The sequence below is a fragment of the Somniosus microcephalus genome, chromosome 3, assembly GCF_052327205.1.
Source record: "Somniosus microcephalus isolate GS21.2 chromosome 3, FLI_Smic_1.0, whole genome shotgun sequence".
In the NCBI taxonomy this organism is placed as follows: Eukaryota; Metazoa; Chordata; class Chondrichthyes; order Squaliformes; family Somniosidae; genus Somniosus; species Somniosus microcephalus.
Window position 1 is genome coordinate 296,618,859 of NC_140989.1, and position 19,860 is coordinate 296,638,718.

Here is a 19,860-nt window from a genome sequence, read left to right on the forward strand (position 1 = left end):
CGCCCTCTCCCCGCCCTCGCTCGCCCTCTCCCCGCCCTCAGCTCGCCCTCGCTCGCCCTCTTCCTCGCCCTCGCTCGCCCTCTCCCCGCCCTCGCCTCGGCTCGCCTCCCCTCGCTCGCCCTCTCCCCGCCCTCGCTCGCCCTCTCCCCGCCCTCGCTCGCCCTCCTCCCGCCCCTCGCTCGCCCTCTCCCCGCCCTCGCTCGCCCTCTCCCCGCCCTCGTCGCCACCGCTCGCCCCTCGCTCGCCCCTCTCCGCCCTCGCCCTCGCTCGCCCCTTCCCCGCCCTCGCCCTCGCTCGCCCTCTCCCCGCCTCAGCTCGCCCTCTCCGCCCTCGCCTCGCCCTCTCGCCCTCGCTCGCCCTCTCGCCTCGCTCGCCCTCTCCCCGCCCTCGCCCTCGCCCTCGCCCTCTCCCCGCCCTCGCTCGCCCTCTCCCCGCCCTCGCTCGCACCCTCTCCCCGCCCGCCCTCGCTCGCCCTCTCCCCGCCCGCTCGCTCGCCCTCTCCTCCTCGCCCTCGCTCGCCCCTCTCCCCCGCCCTCGCTCGCCCTCTCCCCGCCCCTCGCTCGCCCTCTCCCCGCCCTCGCTCGCCCTCTCCCCGCCCCGCCTCGCCCTCGCTCTCCCGCCCTCGCTCGCCCTCTCCCCGCCCTCGCTCGCCCTCTCCCCGCCCTCGCTCGCCCTCTCCCCGCCCTCGCTCGCCCTCTCCCCGCCCTCGCTCGCCCTCTCCCCGCCCTCGCTCGCCCTCTCCCCGCCCTCGCCTCGCCCTCGCCCTCTCCCCGCCCTCGCTCGCCCTCTCCCCGCCCTCGCTCGCCCTCCGCCCTCTCCCTCCCCGCCCTCGCTCGCCCTCTCCCCGCCCTCGCGCCTCCCGCCCTCGCTCGCCCTCTCCCCGCCCTCGCTCGCCCTCGCTCGCCCTCTCCTCGCCCTCTCGCCCTCGCCCTCTCCCCGCCCCTCGCCCCTCTCCCGCCCTCGCCCTCTCGCCTCGCCCTCGCCCTCCTCCTCCGCGCCTCGCCCTCTCCTCGCCCTCTCCCCGCCCTCCGCCCTCTCCCCGCCCTCGCTCTCTCGCCCGCCCTCGTCCTCTCCTCGCCCTCGCCCGCCCGCCCTCTCGCCGCCCTCTCCCCGCCCTCGCTCGCCCTCTCCCCGCCCGCCCCTCTCCCCGCCCTCGCTCGCCCTCTCCCCGGCCCTCTCCCCGCCCTCGCTCTCCCTCCTCCCCGCCCTCGCTCGCCCTCTCCCCGCCCTCGCTCGCCCTCTCCCCGCCCCTCGGCCCTCTCCCCGGCCCTCGCCCTCTCCCCGGCCCTCGCCCTCTCCCCGCCCTCGCCCTCTCCCCGCCGCCTCGCCCTCTCCCCGCCCTCGTCCTCTCCTCGCCCTCTGCCCCGCCCGCCCTCTCCCCCGCCCTCGCCCGCCCTCTCCCCGCCCGCCCTCTCCCCGCCCTCGCCCGCCCTCTCCCCGCCCGCCCTCTCCCCGCCCTCTCCCCCGCCCGCCCTCTCCCCGCCCTCGCCCTCGCTCGCCCTCTCCCCGCCCTCGCCCGCCCTCTCCCCGCCCTCGCCCTCGCTCGCCCTCTCCCCGCCCTCGCTCGCCCCTCTCCCCGCCCTCGCTCGCCCTCTCCCCGCCCTCGCCCTCGCTCGCCCTCTCCCCGCCCTCGCTCGCCCTCTCCCCGCCCTCGCTCGCCCTCTCCCCGCCCTCGCCCTCGCTCGCCCTCTCCCCACCCTCGCCCTCGCTCGCCCTCTCCCCCGCTCTCTCCCCGCCCTCGCCCGCTCTCGCTCTCTCCCCTTCCTCGCTCTCGCTCTCTCCCCTTCCTCCACTCCCCCCCCCCTTCTGTTTGCCTGTTCCTCCCTTCTAGCTCCCTCACATTAGTTCCAATATTCCCTCACCTTTTAATGCTGCTTGACGTAAAACATTTTAATTGGTCTTGAATGCCCGTGAAGTGTGCTGGGAGATCGACTATATCTAGAACTCTCATGGTGCTGCACAGGGGAATCATGACCAAGTGTAGTTTTCAGAAGAAATGGAGTTAGAAGGCAGGGGATAATTGGACCAGGGTGCGCAGGTATAATTCAGTCCCCAAACCTCTGTTCTTATTTTTGCATTTCCATTATTAATTTCTGTCAACATTTATAAAGAAATCTGCCTATATAAAATTGCCATGCAAGACTCTTCCTGCCAGCGGAGACAGGTATAATTACAGCGTGACAAGTTTTATATTGGTATTTTCAATTATAAATATGGACATTGACATGGAAAATGCTGACAAGAAGTGCATGCAGACAGTGGATTTTGTAAACTGCATTACTTTTCTCTTCCCCCATCTTTGTGCCTTCATTCAGTTCAGATACTAATTGTTTAACACCCGTTACTGTTTATATCCATGAAATAGGGATGTAGCTGCTGATATATTAAAAGTACACTTTTTATTGAAAAATTAGATATATCCTAGAATCTTGCAGCATTGAAACAAGCCATTATTCACATGGGAAGATAGAAACAGGAATAGCCACTCAAGCCTATTCTGCCATTCATTTAGACTATGGTTGATCTATACCTTGCCTCCATTTACCCCTGTTGATTCCTATCCCTTGATACCCTTGCCCAACAAAAGTCTATCAACCTCAAGTCTTAAATTTCAATTGATCCAGCCTTTTGGGAGAGAGTTCCAGATTTCCATTACCTTTTGCATTTTAAAAAGAAAGCTTCCTGATTTCACTCCTAAATGGCCTAGCTTCAATTTTAGATTATGCTCTCTTGTTCTGGATTCCCCACCAGAGGAAATAGTTTATCTACCCTATTGAATCTCTTTTTATCATTTTAAGCGCCTCGATTAGATCACCCCTCCACCTTGTAAACTCAAGGGAATAAAAACCAAGTTTATGCAACCTGTCCTCGTGATTTAATCCTTTATCCTTGGTATTGTCCTGATGACCTTCCAAGGCCAATATGTTTCTTGTGGTCCAGTGTATAAAACTGAACCCAGTACTCCAGATAGGGTCGGATCAAGAGGGTACAACTGAGGCATCACTTCCTCAATCCAACCCCCTAAGAGATAAATGGCAACATTCTATTGGCCTTTTTGATTGCTTTTTGTACCTGTGCACTAGCTTTCAGGGATTTGTGTACAAGGACACCCAAATCCCTTTGTCCCTCCACAGCAGCTCCTAGTCTCTCTCCATTAAAGTATTCTGATTTGTTTTCGATTCAAAGTAAGTTAACTCGTGTTTCCTCATATTGAGCTCCAGCTGCCATAGTTTTGCCCACTCACTTCGTCTGTCTGGTAACTTCCTGCTCCCTGTTTGAGGGAGAAATGTTGACCAGGAGAATCTTTGCTCTTTGAATAATGCCATTTGAATTCTTTGTGTACCTGAACCTGGTTTAATGTTACGATAGCAAAATACTGCAGATGCTGGAAATCCGAAATAACAGAAAATGCTGGAAAAACTCGGCAGGTCAGGCAACATCCATGGAGAGAGAAATAGTCAACGTTTCAGGTCGAAACCCTTTGTCTTGACGAAGGGTTTCGACCTGAAACGTTGACTCTATTTCTCTCTCCACAGATGTTGCCTGGCCTGCTGAGTTTTTCCAGCATTTTCTGTTGTTATTTCTGGTTTAATGTTATCTCCTTCATCTGAAAGACAGCACCTATTACAATGCAGCAGTCCCTAATTACTGCATTGAAGTGCTAGCCTAAGTTATCTGCTGAAGTCTTGGAATGGGAGTTTGACTTGGACTTAAGGGAATGGTAGCATAGTGGTTATGTTACTGGACCAGAGGTCTGAACCAGTGATCCGGAGACATCAGTTTGCCACGACAGCCGGGGACTTTAAATTCAGTTAATTACATAAATCTGGAATTAAAAAGCTAGCATCAGTAATGGTGACCATGAAACGATGGGTTCACTAATGTCCTTTTTTTAGGAAAAGAAATCTGCTGTCCTTACCTGGTCTGGCCTATGTGACTCCAGACTGACATTTATGTGGTTGACTCTGAAATGGCCTAGCTAGCCAAACCGGTGCAAAAAACAATAAGAATAAAACCGGACGGATCATCTGGCATCGACCTAGGCACCAGCTTCAGAAGCAACAAAGGCACACCCAGCCCAATCGACCCTGCAAAGTCCTCCTCACTAAATTGGGAGAGCTGTCCCACAGACTAGGCAAGCAACAGCCTCATAGAATTACAGAATCACACCTTTCAGCCAATGTCCCAGACTCCTCCATCACCATCTCTGGGTATGTCCTGTCCCACCGGCAGGACAACCCACCAGAGGTGACGACATAGTGGTATACAGTCGGAAGAGAGTGGCCATGGGAGTCCTCAACATTGACTCTGGACCCCATGAATTTCATGGCATCAGGTAAAGCATGGGCAAGGAAACATCCTGCTGATTACCACCTACCGCCCTCAGCTGATGAATCAGTACTCCTCCATGTTGAACACCACTTGGAAGAAGCACTGAGGGTAGCAAGGGCACAGAACATACTCTGGGTGGGGGACTTCAATGTCCATCACCAAGAGTGGCTCAGTAGCACCACTACTGACCGAGCTGGCTGAGTCCTGAAGGATATAGCTGCCCAACTGGGCCTGTGGCAGGTGGTGAGAACCAACACGAAGAAAAACCTACTTGACCTCGTCCTCGCCAATCTGCCTGTTGCAGATGCATCTGTCCATGACAATATTGGTTGCAGTGACCACTGCACAGTCCTTGTGGAGACGAAGTCCCATCTTCACACTGAGGACACCCTGTGGCACTACCACCGTGCTAAATGGGATAACAACAACAACTTGTACTTATATAGTGCCTTTAACGTAGTAAAACGTCCCAAGGCACTGCACAGGAGTATTTTAAGACACAAAATTCGACACCGCCTAGATTAAGAACAGATCTAGCAGTGGGTGCAGAAAACGCGCCACTGGCTGGCGTCATGCCTAGCACAAAGGAAGATGATTGGTTTTTGGAGGCCAATCATCTCAGCCCCAGGACATTGCTGCAGGAGTTCCTCAAGGCAGTGTCCTAGGCCCAAGCATCTTCAGCTGTTTCATCAATGACCTTCCCTCCATTATAAGATCAGAAGTGGGGATGTTTGCTGATGATTGCACAGTGTTCAGTCCCATTCGCAATTCCTCAGATAATGAAGCAGTCCATGCCCGCGTGCAGCAAGACCTGGATGACATTCCGGTTTGGGCTGGTAAGTGGCAAGTAACATTCAGGCCACACAAGTGCCAGGCAATGACTATCTCCAACAAGAGAGAGTCTAACCACTGCCCCTTAACATTCAATGGCATTACCATCGCCGAATCCCCCACCATCAACATTCTGGGGCGGGGGTGGTGTGTGTCAACATTGGCCAGAAACTTAACTGGACCAGCCACACACATACTGTGGCTCCAAGAGCAGGTTAGAGGCTGGATATTCTGTGGCGAGTGTCTCACCTCCTGACTCCCCAAAGCCTTTCCACTGTCTACAAGGCGCAAGTAAGGAATGTGCTTGCTTGGATGAGTGCAGCTCCAACAACACTCAAGAAGCTCAACACCATCCAGGACAAAGCAGACCGCTTGAATGGCACCCATCCACCACTTTAAACACACACTCCCTCCACCACTTTAAACACACACTCCCTCCACCACTGGCGCACCATGGCTGCAATGTGTACCATCTACAAGATGCACTGCAGCAACTCGCCAAGGCTTCTTCGACAGCACCTCCCAAACCCACAACCTCTACCACCAAGAAAGACAACGGCAGCAGATGCATGGGAACACCATCCTGACTTGGAAATATATCGATGATCCTTCATCTATGGATTAAAATCCTGCAACTCCCTCCCTAACAGCACTGTGGGAGTGCCATCACCACACGGACTGCAGCGATTCAAGAAGGTGGCTCACCACCACCTTCAGTCCAAAACGAATATTAAAAGCAATGTCCCTCTCCACGTGAATTACTAAATTGTGGAACAGACAGCTGCTAAATATAATTGAACAGATAACTGGTTATAAATTGAAAATCAGTTGGATAAGCATAGGCAAAAATCATCAAATACTCCATAGAATGCTATGACCTTACTTTTGTGGGAAATGTGGAACTAGCCATGTAACCCTTGGTAATCTCAAACTACTACATCAATTTGGTCTAAAGACTGGACACAGTTTCCTTCCTCTAAGGCCAGATTCTCCATCCTGAGTGGCCAACTCAGTTCTAATTGCATGTTTGATTACGGGAGGCTTGTCTCCTAGGCAAAACTCTGAGGAGATGCTCTTCCTTATCAACAAAAGTTTGTATTTTTTTTAGTCAGCCAAATATTCTCTCCTACTTGCTTGGAGATGCTTACTCTTGCTGGGTTACAGCTCCACTGCTACCAATGTCTTCTGGTACCTTGCGCAAATGGCTCTGGTTAAAACAGTGAGCATTAGCAGGATTTGAGCATGGAGGCTATCTCAGCAGAGCCAAGTCTTGTTCTTGCCCAACACCTATGCACACCCCTCTTTGAGCAGGAGTAACTGGATAGAGATCAGGAGGAGCAGTCCTGGTTGAGTTATTCCCCTCCCTTGCACAGGGTTGCTGAGACCAATTGTAGTGCCCAACATTTGCCCAGCTACAATCAGCTACATCAGCACAATTGCAATTGAACTGGGACTTTCTTTGTATAGGTTAGCACTATACCTTAACCACTAGATTTTTGAGGGGAACAATTTCTAAACACTTTGGGCTGGATTTTCATGGGCCCCCGCCTGGTTCCCGACTCCGAGCAACTGTAACTCAGTCGTGTCTAATGGTCCAGACTCTGTCCCGCCTCCAACAGGCGGGATAGGTCGTTAAGGCCCTTAACAAGCACTAAATACTCTCTCTAATCCTATTTTGAAAGGCCCTTGCGAATTTAACCCTTTTCCCACGTGAAACACGCCTGGTGGGAAACACGATGGTGAAACCTGGCGGGAGCACTATTGGATTGCTGACTATCAGCTGCAGGTCAACCATTAAAGAGGAGATTTGATCAGCCATCATTTGCAGATGGCAGGACTTTGTTGTCTCAGGTCTGGGGGAACTTTTAGAAGGCATAACCACAGCTGTGGAAGTTTGGAGCCTGACCCCCATCTCCAGTGTGACCTCCTGGGAAACCCCTCGCGCCACCCTCACTGAGCACTTCCTCAACTGAGGCATATACCAGAAGCATGGGAGCCATTTATTTCCTTCCCTTCTGGGCATTAGATGAGCTCGAGCACCAGCCGCGGCAGCAGCAGAACCAGGAACAACAGCAGCAACAGGAGCGCCAGGGTGCTGCTCACCCAGCTGAAGCTGCACAGGCCAGAAGGGGCCAGTGCTTGGAAGCCTGTCGGTGCAGGAGATACCCCCCAAACAGGGTCTACAGACACAGGATCAGCTACCTCAACATGTCTGAGCAGCAGTGCCAAAGGCGGCTCCGACTTTCGCGAGAGGTAGTGAGTGACATCTGCGCAATGCTGCAACAATACCTGCAGCCCAGAGGAGCAGGTGGACACCCCTTACCAGTGGCCATCAAAGGCACCACCGCACTCAACTTTTTTGCCTTAGGCTCATTCCAGGGATCAGCAGCAGACATCAGCGGCATCTCCCAGGCGGTCGCACACACTTGCATCATGCAGGTAACCGATGCCCTCTTTGCCATCACGCACAATCACATCCATTTCACCAAGGATCGAGCAAGTGTCACGGCGCGAGCGGTTGGATTAGCTAATCTGGCAGGCTTTCCATGGGTGCAGGGCATCGTTGACTGCACACATGTGGCTCTTAAGGCACCCCATCGCAATCCATGTATTTGTGTCAACCGCAAGGGCTTCTACTCCCTTAACGTTCAGCTGGTGTGTGACCACAAGAAGGAAATTTTGCATGTTTGTGCCAGGTACCCTGGCAGTTGCCATGACTCCTTCATACTGCGCCAGTCTAGTGTGCCTCTGCTATTCAGTCCGCCAGACCAACTTAACGGATGGCTACTTGGAGACCAGGGCTATCCCCTGAGGATGTGGCTAATGACGCCGTTGAGGAGCTCATCCAACGAAGCTGAGGAGAGCTACAACTCCAGCCACATGTCCACCAGAGCCATAATCGAGCAAACCATCGGTTTGCTGAAGATGCGCTTCAGATGCCTGGATAGATCAGGTGGAGCCCTGCAGTACTCAGCAGCCAGGGTCTCCAGAATCATCGTGGTTTGCTGTGCACTTCACAACATGGCACAGCGTCGTGGCTTGCAGATTCCTGAGGACCAAGTGGCTCCTCACATACCCGAGGAGAGCGAAAACGCACATCCTGCAGAGGCCCATCAACCAGCGGCAGCATTACGCGAGAACATTGCTGCCCAGGATGCAAGGAACACACTCATCATGGCCAGATTTGCCTAGCCTAGCCAATCAAGCACTTTTGCCTCTCAGCTTCTTGCCTGAGCATCGACAATGGCCAAGACCCTGCTGATTCCTAGCTATTTCACCAGCATACTGACAGTTGCAAGTAATCCTAAGCCCTCAATGTGAAAGTCCCATTCGCAAGATGACACACGCCACAACTGCAACAGTTGCCATCAGAATTTTTATGTACAAGAAGCAACTGATGGTATTTTTACAATAAACACAACGAGGGGGGGGGATTTTAACTCGGGTGCGGGATGGTGTCGTGTTATCTAAATTTCGTGTTTCCCACATGAATCTAAATGGATGTGGCAGATTGATGCAATTTTAACTCAATTGGCAATTGATTTCCAGCGTGTGGGAAGCCTTTGCAAATGGGTTTTTCATGACTGAAAGTCCCCTCCGATGACGTCATCATTGCTGCTGCATTTAAGGTCCACAGCAAGCCTTGCTTCTTCTGCAGCCTGCCAAGCTTCTTGACTGTGCAGTGTGAGGGAGCTGCAGCAAATATGACAAGCAGGAGGGCCAGATCAGCTCCTCGATTTGACGAGGTGGCACTGCAGGCATTAATGGATGGGGCTAGGGCCAACAGGGAGGTGCTGTTCCCTTCATCAGGGAGGAAGAGGCCTCCCACTCAGACCAAGGCAGTGTGGATGCAGGTGGCTGAGGAGGTCAACTCCTTGGGAGTCACCCGCAGAACCTGGATACAGTGCAGGAAAAGATTTCATGACCTTCAGCGCACTGGAAAAGTGAGTATGAATTTCCCATCACCCTCAATCTGATCCACATTGCCTTTCCTCGCCAGCACTCAGCTTTAGCAATCTCTTCCTCCACATCCCACTTGACACTGACATCCATGCACCCTTACCCATTCCCTCTCTCTCTATGCTCACATTCACCTAACTGACCATGCAGCCCTCACACTCCCTATCACTCTGATGCTTTGAACACAACTGACAACACACAGGGAGGGCCCTTGGTCTTGCAACCTCACAACATCTTTGTCTCCTAAGTATCTATACTATACAATCTCTACACTCACTCCTTCATTCTCACTCAACCTCCACTTGTCTCCCTCATTGCAGGGAAAGAGAGCTCACAACAAAAGACAGCGAGCCAGGACAGGAGGAGGGACAGCCTCAATAGCCCACCTGACCCCCTGGGAGGAGGCCATCCTGGAAATTATGGGCATTGAGGATGATTCGCGCGTGGGGGACGGACAGACGGGTGCAACACAGCAAGCTGGCGACAGAAAAGTTTCCCATCTCTCTTTGATTGCATGAGTCGCTGATAATGATTGTGAAGCTGTAACAGATGCACTTATGAGCATCTGCAAAAAGCTATGTGCATGTAGCCTTTGCATCACATCTCTGACTCTTTCCTTTACTCCCCCACAGGACCATCGCAAGCATCCGTCCCCCCTAGCCAGAAAGAAGAGGCTGATCAGCCAGACTCCTCAGAGGAATCTGCAACCTCTGAGGGCGCAGCGTCACCAGAAATCTGCGCACCCAGCACCAGCGCAGACACTCACACCTCGGTGGGACCTTCGGGACATAGAGTAGAGTTGTCACCTGGTGTATCACAGCTCACAAGTGAGCATCAACAGATTGTGGAGACGGGGACAGCAGTGGAGAATCCTAGTCGGAGGGCGCAGGACTCTGCCAGCTTGGCTCAGTAGCATGTCGACCCTCTGGCTCCATCCATGAGATCAGCGGTGATGGAACTCCAGGAACAGATGCAGGAGTCTCTGGCAGGTTTTGTCTCTAGGGTCGCTGCGAGTGTGGAGCGAATGGAGGAGTCCATAGCGACCATGACCAGAGCCTTTGTGGAGTCATTGGCGCATGAACGCATCTCCACGGAAAGGATGGCAACCCCCGTGGGGAGGATGGCTACTGTAGAGGAGTGGATGGCTACGGCCACGGAGGAGCTTAGTCGCCAGGGCATGGACAACATGGTCATTGTTCAGAATAAAATTACATCTCTTGAGGAGCGATGGGCATCTATTGAACAGAGAAACCAGACCTTCATGGAAGTCCTGAGTTGGACTGCCATTGCTGATACAGGTCGCCATGGCCCCCTGATGTGCAGCAAGGTGTTCTCCAGCCACTTGCAGGCGCTGAGGGGGATCTGACCCATGAGAGGGAGGTTGGTGGCAGACCTCAAGGAAGTGGGGGTTCCTCTCCAAGCGCTCACACTTCCATGCCACTGCAGACTACGTGGCGCCTCCCCTGTGGCTTCAGTAGATGTGGAGGCCCCTTGCTCACTTTGCTGCTGCTCGTCTCGACACCTTTGGCAGGCGTCCTCTGGGGTTGCGGGCCTGTGAGGGCTCGTCAACAGTCTGCTGCTCCTGCGGCTGTGCAGGGGTTGAGAGGCCTATCTCTCTTGGGTGTGGACTCCGGTGGGGCTCTGACCGAGGGCTCTGCAGTGGTATGGAAGTGTGAGTGCTTGGAGGGGAGCCCCCACATCTTTGATGTCTACCACCAACTTCCCTCTCATGGGTCAGGTCCCCCTCAGCGCCTGCAAGTGGCTGGAGAGCACTTTGTTGCACATCAGGGGGGCCATGGGGACCCGTATCTGCAATGGCAGTCCTACTCAGAAGGACTTCCATGAAGGTCTGGTTTTTCAGTTCAATAGATGACCATCGCTCCTCCAGAGATGTTGTTCTATTATGAACACTCACCATGTGTTCAGCACTCTGGCGACTTATCTCCTCCATGGCCGAAGCCATCCTCTCATCTACTGTTGCCATCCGTTCGAGGGAGGTTGCCATCCTTTCCGTCGTGATGCGTTCATGACGGAAAGGATGGCATGACTCCACAAAGGCTCTGCTCATGGTCGCTATGGACTCCCCCATTCGCTCCACACTCACAGCAACCCTGGAGACAAAACCTGCATCTGTTCCTGGAGTTCTGGCACCGCTGATCTTATGGATGGACCCAGAGGCAGAAGGTCGACATGCAGCTGAGCCGAGCTGGCAAAATCCTGCGCCCTCCGACTAGGACTCTCCACTGCTGTCCCTGTCTCCACAATCTGCTGATGCTCACTTGTGAGCTGTGATACACCAGGTGACAACACTATTCTATGTCCCGAACGTCCCACCGAGGTGTGAGTGTCTGCGCTGGTGCTGGGTGCGCTGAATTCTGCTGACGCTGCGCCCTCGGAGGTTGCAGCTTCCTCTGAGGAGTCTGGCTGCTCAGCCTGTTCTTCCTGGCTAGTGGGGATGGATGCTTGCGATGGTCCTGTGGGGGAGTAAAGGAAAGAGTCAGAGATGTGATGCCAAGGTTACATGCATATTGCAGATGCTCATAAGTCCATCTGTTGGAGCTTCAAAATCATTATCAGCGACTCATACAATGCCAATGAGAGAGATGGGAAACTTTTCTGTCACCAGCTTGCTGTGTTGCACCCGTCTATCCGTCGCCCACTTGCGCATCCTCCTCTACTCCCACGATTTCCAGGACTGCCTCCTCCCGGGGGGTCAGGTAGGCTAATGAGGCCGTCACCCCTCCTGTCCTCGCTCGCTCTTTTATTGTGAGCTCCCTTTTCCTGCAATGAGGGAGACAAGTGGAGGTTGAGTGAGAATGAAGGAGTGAGTGTAGAGATTCCACAGCATCGATACTTAGGAGACAAAGATGGAGTGAGGTGGCAAGACCAAGGGCCCTCCCTGTGTGTTGTCAGTTGTTTGCATAGCATCACAGTGATGGGGAGTGTGAGGGCTGCATAGTCGAATAGTTATGTGAATGTGACCATAGAGAGAAAGGGAATGGGTAAGGGTGCATGGATGTCGGTGTCAAGTGGGATGTGGAGGAAGAGATTGCTGAAGCTGAGTGCTGGTGAGAAAAGGCAATGGGGATCAGATTGAGGGTGATGGGAAAATCATACTCCCTTTTCCAGTGCAGAGACAGTCATGAAATCTCTTGCGGCACTGTATCCAGGTTCTGCGGGTGACTCCCAAGGAGTTGACCTCCTCAGCCACTTGCATCCACACTGCCTTGGTCTGCTTGGGAGGCCTCTTCCTCCCTGTTGGCTGTAGCCCCATCGACTAATGCCTGCTGGGCCACCTCGTCAAAACAAGGAGCTGATCTGGGTCTCCCGCTAGTCATCTTTCCTTCAGGTCTCTCACACTCCACAGGCAAAAAGCTTGGCAGTCTGCAGAAGAAGCAAGGCTTGCTGTGGACCTTAAATGCAGCAACAATGATGACATCATCGGAGGCGACTTTGTCAGGAAAAACCCATTTGCCAAGGGTTCCCACACGTTGGAAGTCAATTGGACAATTAAGTTAAAATTGCATCAATCTCCCACATCCATTTAGATTCGGGTGGATAACATGAAATGCGGATAACACGACACCATCCCGCACCCGAGTTAAAATCCAGCCCTTTTACATCAGAATATGTAGGTTCCTAACCTGTGGAGCATGTCCCTTAGGAGGGGCACAAATATTTTGAACCAAAATGATATGCTCATGTCTGTCAACTAGGCTGTTTTTGTTTTGTAGTTCTCCCCATGTGTATCACCTACTTTGAAGTATCTCACCCAAGTGCGATTCTAGACAGCGATTGTTTGCAATCATGAAGGGCATCCTCTCTAAACTAAATCCTGCTCTCACGTGACATCATTGCAGTTGGGAACAGCCACCCTGGCTAGTTTTTTTCCTGTTTAGTCAAAGGGCACTGAAGCCAATTGTAACACCCCGACCACCAACCTAACTGATAATCAGCAATTTCAGTAGAGATTAATGATTGAACTTGGTTTGTATGGTTCAATCAATGGATAGTACATTTGTTCATGGAGTTGCTGAAAAATGCCAGGGAAAGGGGCCATTCATTTCACAAATTAGGAAATATACAGTTTAAAAAGTGATGGTTTTCAGGAGTGAATATCTTTGATTCCCAGGTGAGGGTTTACTGGTGAGTAATGGACAGAAATGGTTCCGCCATCGACGATTGTTAACACCAGGATTTCACTACGATGTTTTGAAGCATTACGTGAGACTGGTTGCAGACTCCACCAAAATCATGCTGGTATGTTCTTCTGGGAGATCTATGATAATGTTTAACTCATGGTGATTTACTTGTTCTTTTCTGGTTTAAAACTGTTTTTAAAAATTATTTTATGCTTTATTTTCCAGTAATCACTTAGTAATGTCCTCTAGTGGTAGAGATTCCTTTAGTTCAGCAAGTATATTCACTAATTGCACCTAGTGCGTATTTAACTTTTTTTCCCCTTTGCTGTATTAAACAGTAATGGTACCTGGAAAAAAGGAATAGTGCTGTTGAATAAGGAACATTCAGTTCAGTGATGAAGTACAGGCTAGATGTAACCCTCTCCACCACCCCTTGCAAAAGCTGTATAAATATACGGCAGTGTCCTGCCCCACTGGAAAAATACTACTGAGCTAACGCCAGCCTTACAGTGGGGAAAGGGGAGACTCATGTACTGTTAGAAAGAAGGACTTGCATTTCTATAGCGCCTTTCATGACCTCAGAACGCCCCAAAGCGCTTCACAGCCAATGAAGTACTTTTGAAGTGTAGTCACTGATTTAATGTAGGTAGCCAATTGCGCACAGCAAGCTCCCACAAACAGCAATTGGTAATGAGCAGATAATCTGTTTTTTATGTTGATGATTGAGGGATAAATATTGGCCAGGGCACTGGGGATAACTCGCCTGCTCTTTTTCAAAATAATGCCAAGGGATATTTTTACGTCCACCTGAGAGCAGATAGGGCCTCGGTTTAACATCTCATCCAAAAGGCGGCATCTCTGACAGTTCAGCACTGCAGTGGAGTGTCGGCCTAGATTTTTGTGCTCAAGTTCCTGGAGTGGGACTTGAACCCACAAACTTCTGACTCGGAGGCGAGAGTGCTACCCACTTTTTTTTATAAATATACTTTATTGAACATTAAGAACATTTACAACATCTTGATCATTTCATTGTATGATACAAATCAATTCCGCCACTCTGCACAGCCATTCCGCCACCACATTTTAACATCAAAACCTGAAGTTTAATTTGTCTCCTGTAACATATATTAATCGATTGTACTTTAAAAATTGGTTGTAAAATACTATCCTTAAATTCCTTTCTGAATAAAACATCCACAGAGCCTTATAATGATCTTTTAGCTTATATTTAAAATACTCTTTTAGATTGATTCTCCTCCCCTTAAAAAGAGCATTCCTTCTTTGCACAATCACGAATCTAGCCAAACTGAACATTAATTTAATTGCCGCTCCGCTAGACTCGGGCAGACTCTCCTGCAATCCCCATCTCAAAATTGAGTCCCACGGGATTCCCATTCTCGCTCTTCGGTCCCCACCCAGCAAAAAAGCTTCACACAACTGTCGAACATAGTACTTAAAGTCATTTAACTGCGGACATAACACCAGTAAATGGGACAGAGTCTCATCCCGTGTCCCACACACTGGGCAAGTTGCCGCCTCCACTCGCCCAATCTTGCACAAGACCGTCATGGTAAAAATCCGGTTATGAGCCAATTTGAAATCCAGTTCAATCCACTCTGGACATTTAAAATTCGCCCACACTCCCTTCCAAATCCTGTTGAAGTCCAGCTGTGGGTATATACTCTGCCAAAACTCCTGACCAGCAGGTGTCTTGAATCTCCATTCTCTAAATACCTCATAGAAATCTCGAGTATTACAGTTGTCAAATTGGACCAACTCTCCCCCTTTCTCCAGTACAAAGCTTGGAAAAGCAGGACGCATTTTACTTCCTTTGGAGATTTCCGCATTTATTTCTTCCATCCAATCCTGTGGCATTGCCCTCACAATCTTCTCATACATAATTCCTATTGCTTTTTCCTCTACCTCCTGATCCTCCTCGCACACCATGTCCCTCACTATCGCTTCCGGCAACCAACCTGGAATCGCCTCGTATAATACATCTTTCACAGGTATAATCCCAGCTTTTATAAAAGCTTGATTAAATAAAACCTCTCCTTCGATGTTGACCCACCTGTTCAAAAATAAGGGCTGTTCTAAAAATTCCTCAGCCCCCTTGGGCATAAACTGCACACTTTTTAAAAATTGGGTCCAAGTCTCTACAACCCCCTTATAAAACCTAGCGAGAAGTTTAATCGATTTCAAAAACATATTATTGTATTCCATATACAACATCCCCTGCCCTCCTATCCCACTTCGTTTTAAAAAATGCTCAAAACAACTCTTCCAAAAACTTGTATTTGACTTCTGAAGAAATCTCTTCACCCATTTGATTCTGAAGGATTTTTTCTTCAAATCAATATCTGGGAAATTGAGTCCTCCCTGATTTCTCCGTCCAATGATGGTATTGTAAGCCACCAAGGCTGGTTTCCCTTCCCATAAAAACCTCACACAAGCCTCTCGGATGGACTTTTCCGCCCACTCAGGAAAATCCTCCACCGTCAATAAGTACCATAGCTTAGATAGCAGGAGAGCAGACACCACTGTCGCTCTTTCTTGCACTTTCAACCACCTTCTTTCCCATCTTCCCAAAATCTTTTTAATTTTCATAACCTTCGGTTCCCAATTTAATCGATCCACTTCATCCCTGTCTTTCTTGCACCCCATATGCACCCCCAGAACTTCCAAAACCTCCACCACCTTAAAGGGACATTCCCCCAACCATTCCCCCCTACCCCTCCCTGCAACCAGGCATTGGGACTTACTATAATTCACTCTGGCTCCTGAAGCTCTACAATATTCCTCCACTACATCCATAGCTTTCCTCACTGACTCCCCATTTCTCAATGTTAAGGTTGTATCATCTGCATATTGGTGTATCACCGACACCAGCCCAGAATTGGGGACCACAATCCCAACTACACCTTGTTTCTTTCGCATCATGTAACCTAATGGTTCTGCTACCAAAGTGTACAACAATAGGGACAGGGGACAACCCTGTCTCACTGATCTCTGTATCGGAAAATACTTGGATAAAAAACCATTACATTTAACACAGCTAAATATGTTTGAATAAAAAATCCTTATCCACTGAATGAAATTTTCCTTGAAACCAAATGCTTCCAAAACCTTCAATAAAAACTCATGAGAGACCCTATCAAAGGCTTTCTCTTGATCTATCTTTAATACATAAGCCTCCCTCCCACTCTCTTCCATGAGCTCTATCGCATCTCGGATTGAGACCACAGAGTCTGCGATGTCCCAGCCTATGACTCCATAGGACTGAGAGGGCCAAACTATCTGCGGTAACACCTCCTTCAAACGATTTGCCATAACCCTCGCCAAGATCTTATAATCCACATTTAATAATGTGATGGGCCTCCAATTCTTCAGATCCCGTCTATCCCCTTTATTTTTATAAGCTAAGCTTATGATCCCTCTCCTCATAGATGGGGCCAGGCTTCCCTCAATTTTAATTGCCTTAAAAACTTCTAAGAGCAATGGACTTAAAATCTCGCAAAATTCTTCATAAAATTCTGCACTTAGTCCATCGGACCCTGGGCTTTTCCCCCCCCCCTTCATTCCACTTATTGCTACTTCTATTTCCACTAATCCTACTTCTTTGTCACACGTGCTTCTCTCATCCTCCTTTAAACCCTCTTCAATAAAAGCAGTAACCTTCTCCATCGCCAAATTGGAAATGTCTTCTTTAGTGTATAACTCTTGATAAAAGCTGCTAGCCGCCTCTAAAATCTCCCCACTTTCATGAATGATCTTCTCCCCAACCTTCAACTCTTCAATTAACGATAATCTCTGTCGCAGCTTTTCTTGCTCTAGAAAATATCTAGTGCATCTTTCGCCCTCCAATACATCTCTAGCCTTTGCACGGAGAATGGCCCCCTTGCATTTTTCAGCTTGCAGTAATTCCCAATCTTCCTTTAGCACCCGGAACTTAGTCTCCGCTCCCTTATCCCCTCCGTCAACTGCTTTACAGACATCCGTAAACGTTTTGTTTATATTCTCTTCTCGACGCTGGTTAGCTGCCGCCCTCTTTTTCCCATAACGTACCGAAAAAACTTTTACCTCATATTTGAAATTATCCCACCAAACTCTTCTTTCTTTCAAGAACAAAGGTTCCTTCCGAGCATCCTTTATTATATTTATAATCCTTTCTTTATAAGCAATTTCTTTCAGGTATTGATTGTTTAAAATCCACACCCCTGAACCGATCTTAACTCTGCTGTTCCTAATTCTAAGAACCAAAGCCGAGTGATCACTAAAAAATACTTTTTTACAATAAATCTCCATCACCTCAGAACTTAACCCATCCCGCATGAACACAAAATCTATTCGGCTCTGTTTTAAAACATCACCCACCCAACCTGATCTGGAGAACTCCCTTTTTATGGGGTTCCGGTCCCTCCATTAGAGTCTCAAATATAAATTTGCCATCATTTTTACAATCATCCCTCTGGAGTTATCATCCTTAAAGGTCATCTGGGCTGAAATGTCCATCCGAGATAAAAATACATTAAAATCCCCCACTATACAAAGATTTTCCACCTCTGCCACTTCAGTGAATAACCCCCGAAAAAACTTGCGATGCTTGCAATGGTCGTTCGGTGCATAGATATTAGAGATCGCAATTAAATCCCTCCATTTTTACCCTTAGCCGTAAAAATCTCCCCTCAGCGTCCTTGTCCATCAAGGCAACGTTCTCTTTTATGGACGGACTCACCAAAACAGCCATCCCTCTACGGTTATTGTTTGCACAACTTGCAAACACCTCTCCCTTCCAAACCTTCTGAACTCTTTCTAGGATATCCTCATCCCAAAAGGTTTCTTGCAGACACAACAAGTCCGTACCTTTAAAACCCTGCAACAACTGCTGCAATTTCTTCTCACCCCTCAGTCCGTTCACATTAATCGAGACCAATGTAATCATGGCTCCAAAGAAGGGAAGTATGCCTGATAATCTCCCCATCATTTAATCTCTCGCCCTTCCCTCCTCACATGCTCCTTCCCAACTTCTCGGGCAGCTGTTGCTTTTTCCTGCAGCCTCCGACTCTTTTTCCCCTCCTGTTTAAACTTGCCCTGCTGTTTCAGCCTCTTCCTTGCATTAAGTTTGGGCCCAGGAGCTGCCCTTCCTCCCTCCTTCTGCCCCTCACTAACCTTTCCCTTTCCACATGATGCCACCCCACCCCCGACTTCCATGTCTCTGTCCCCCTCTAATTCCTCACACTCAAGCTCATCTGCAACCCCCTGTGCCTGCTCCCCGTCCGATACCTAATCCTGCTCCCCGTCAGATACTTCATCTCCCATAGAGAGTCTTCCTGCTATCGCAGTTTCTCCCACTGTGCCGCTCCCTTCGACCGCATCGCCACCTCTGACCCTTGCACCCTGTTCCCTCTCTCCATGGGACAATGGCACCTTCTGACGTCCCTATCTCGCCGATCCCATCCTGCTGTCCCTGTAAGGCTCCTGCCTCTTGCTCCCTCTCCCCGTCCTGCCCCCTCCTGCTCACCAAGATATCCGACTCCCCGCCTCTCCCCGCCTCTCCCCGGAGCACCCACATCCACCACACACCCCGCTCCCGCCTCCTCTCCCCCCGCAGCCACCAGACTCCCCAGGGGGAGCCGAACCGCACTAAGGCTCGAGTCTGCACTCGACCCTTGCTGCCCGCTGCTGTCTTTGTTCCCCTCCACAGCCTTCGGCGTGTTTTCCGCCATCTCCATCCCGTCCTCCGCTCCGCCATCCTCTGCCTCTTCCTGTGCTCCTTTCTCCTTCATTTTACCGGCTGTGTCCTCCGACTGCACCGCTCCTCCGGCCGTTTCACTCTCCTCTCCTTCTCCTTCTCATCACTCATATTGCTCCCTTCTGCCACACACTCACAGCGGGTGGGGCCTTTGTGACACACCCCACAGCTCTCCGCCTTGCAGCTCCGAGTGATATGTCCCAACTCACCGCAATTGTAACAATATAAATCTGGACAGTTTCTTATGAGATGGTCATGTCCCAGACAATAATAGCACACCTTTACTTGGTTATCGTGCAGCACGAGAAAGTACTGCACTCCTTCCAGTGTCTCGAACTTCATACTGTACGGCAAAGACTTCACCCCCTCTGGGAACCGCACCTTTACATACCGGGTTCCGTTTGCTACCCGTGTTCCTGGATAGTACCTCCTCTTTATTTCAGAACAGATTTTAATGTCCCACAACTCCAACTTTTTGCTCACCACTTCGTCCTCAACGTACACTGGCAAGTTCAAAAATGAAACCACCACCTCCTCTGAATATAGCAGAGTCACCTCCAAGAATTTCTCACCAACTTTCAGACTGAGTAGCAGTTTTTCCACCTCCTCACGGCCGCTGACCATCACCTCAAATCCCACATTCGGCTTTGGTTGGCAGGCAAAGCAGCTTCCCTCGCCACAGTCCTCATGAACCGCCTGAATTATATCCCAGGCTCGAATCTTCTTATCCTCACACTGCACCACCACCGTGTTTTCTTTACCAAACCTCCTGGGGCCCCGGCCCAAATCTTTGGGCCTTCTTTTTTCCTTTCCCACCACAGTTTCTTCCCTAATTAAATTCCT

The 19,860-nt window shown here is 50.5% G+C and overlaps 1 protein-coding gene across 1 annotated transcript in view; it reads left to right on the forward strand.

Moving 5' to 3' along the window:
- LOC147122072 (cytochrome P450 4B1-like) overlaps window positions 1–19,860 on the forward strand; it is a 116,898-nt gene that overhangs the window by 28,935 nt on the left and 68,103 nt on the right. The window contains exon 4 of the mRNA XM_085982792.1: window positions 13,256–13,383. Within this exon, the coding sequence (XP_085838918.1) occupies window positions 13,256–13,383 (128 nt within the window). The remainder of the gene's footprint in view (window positions 1–13,255; window positions 13,384–19,860) is intronic.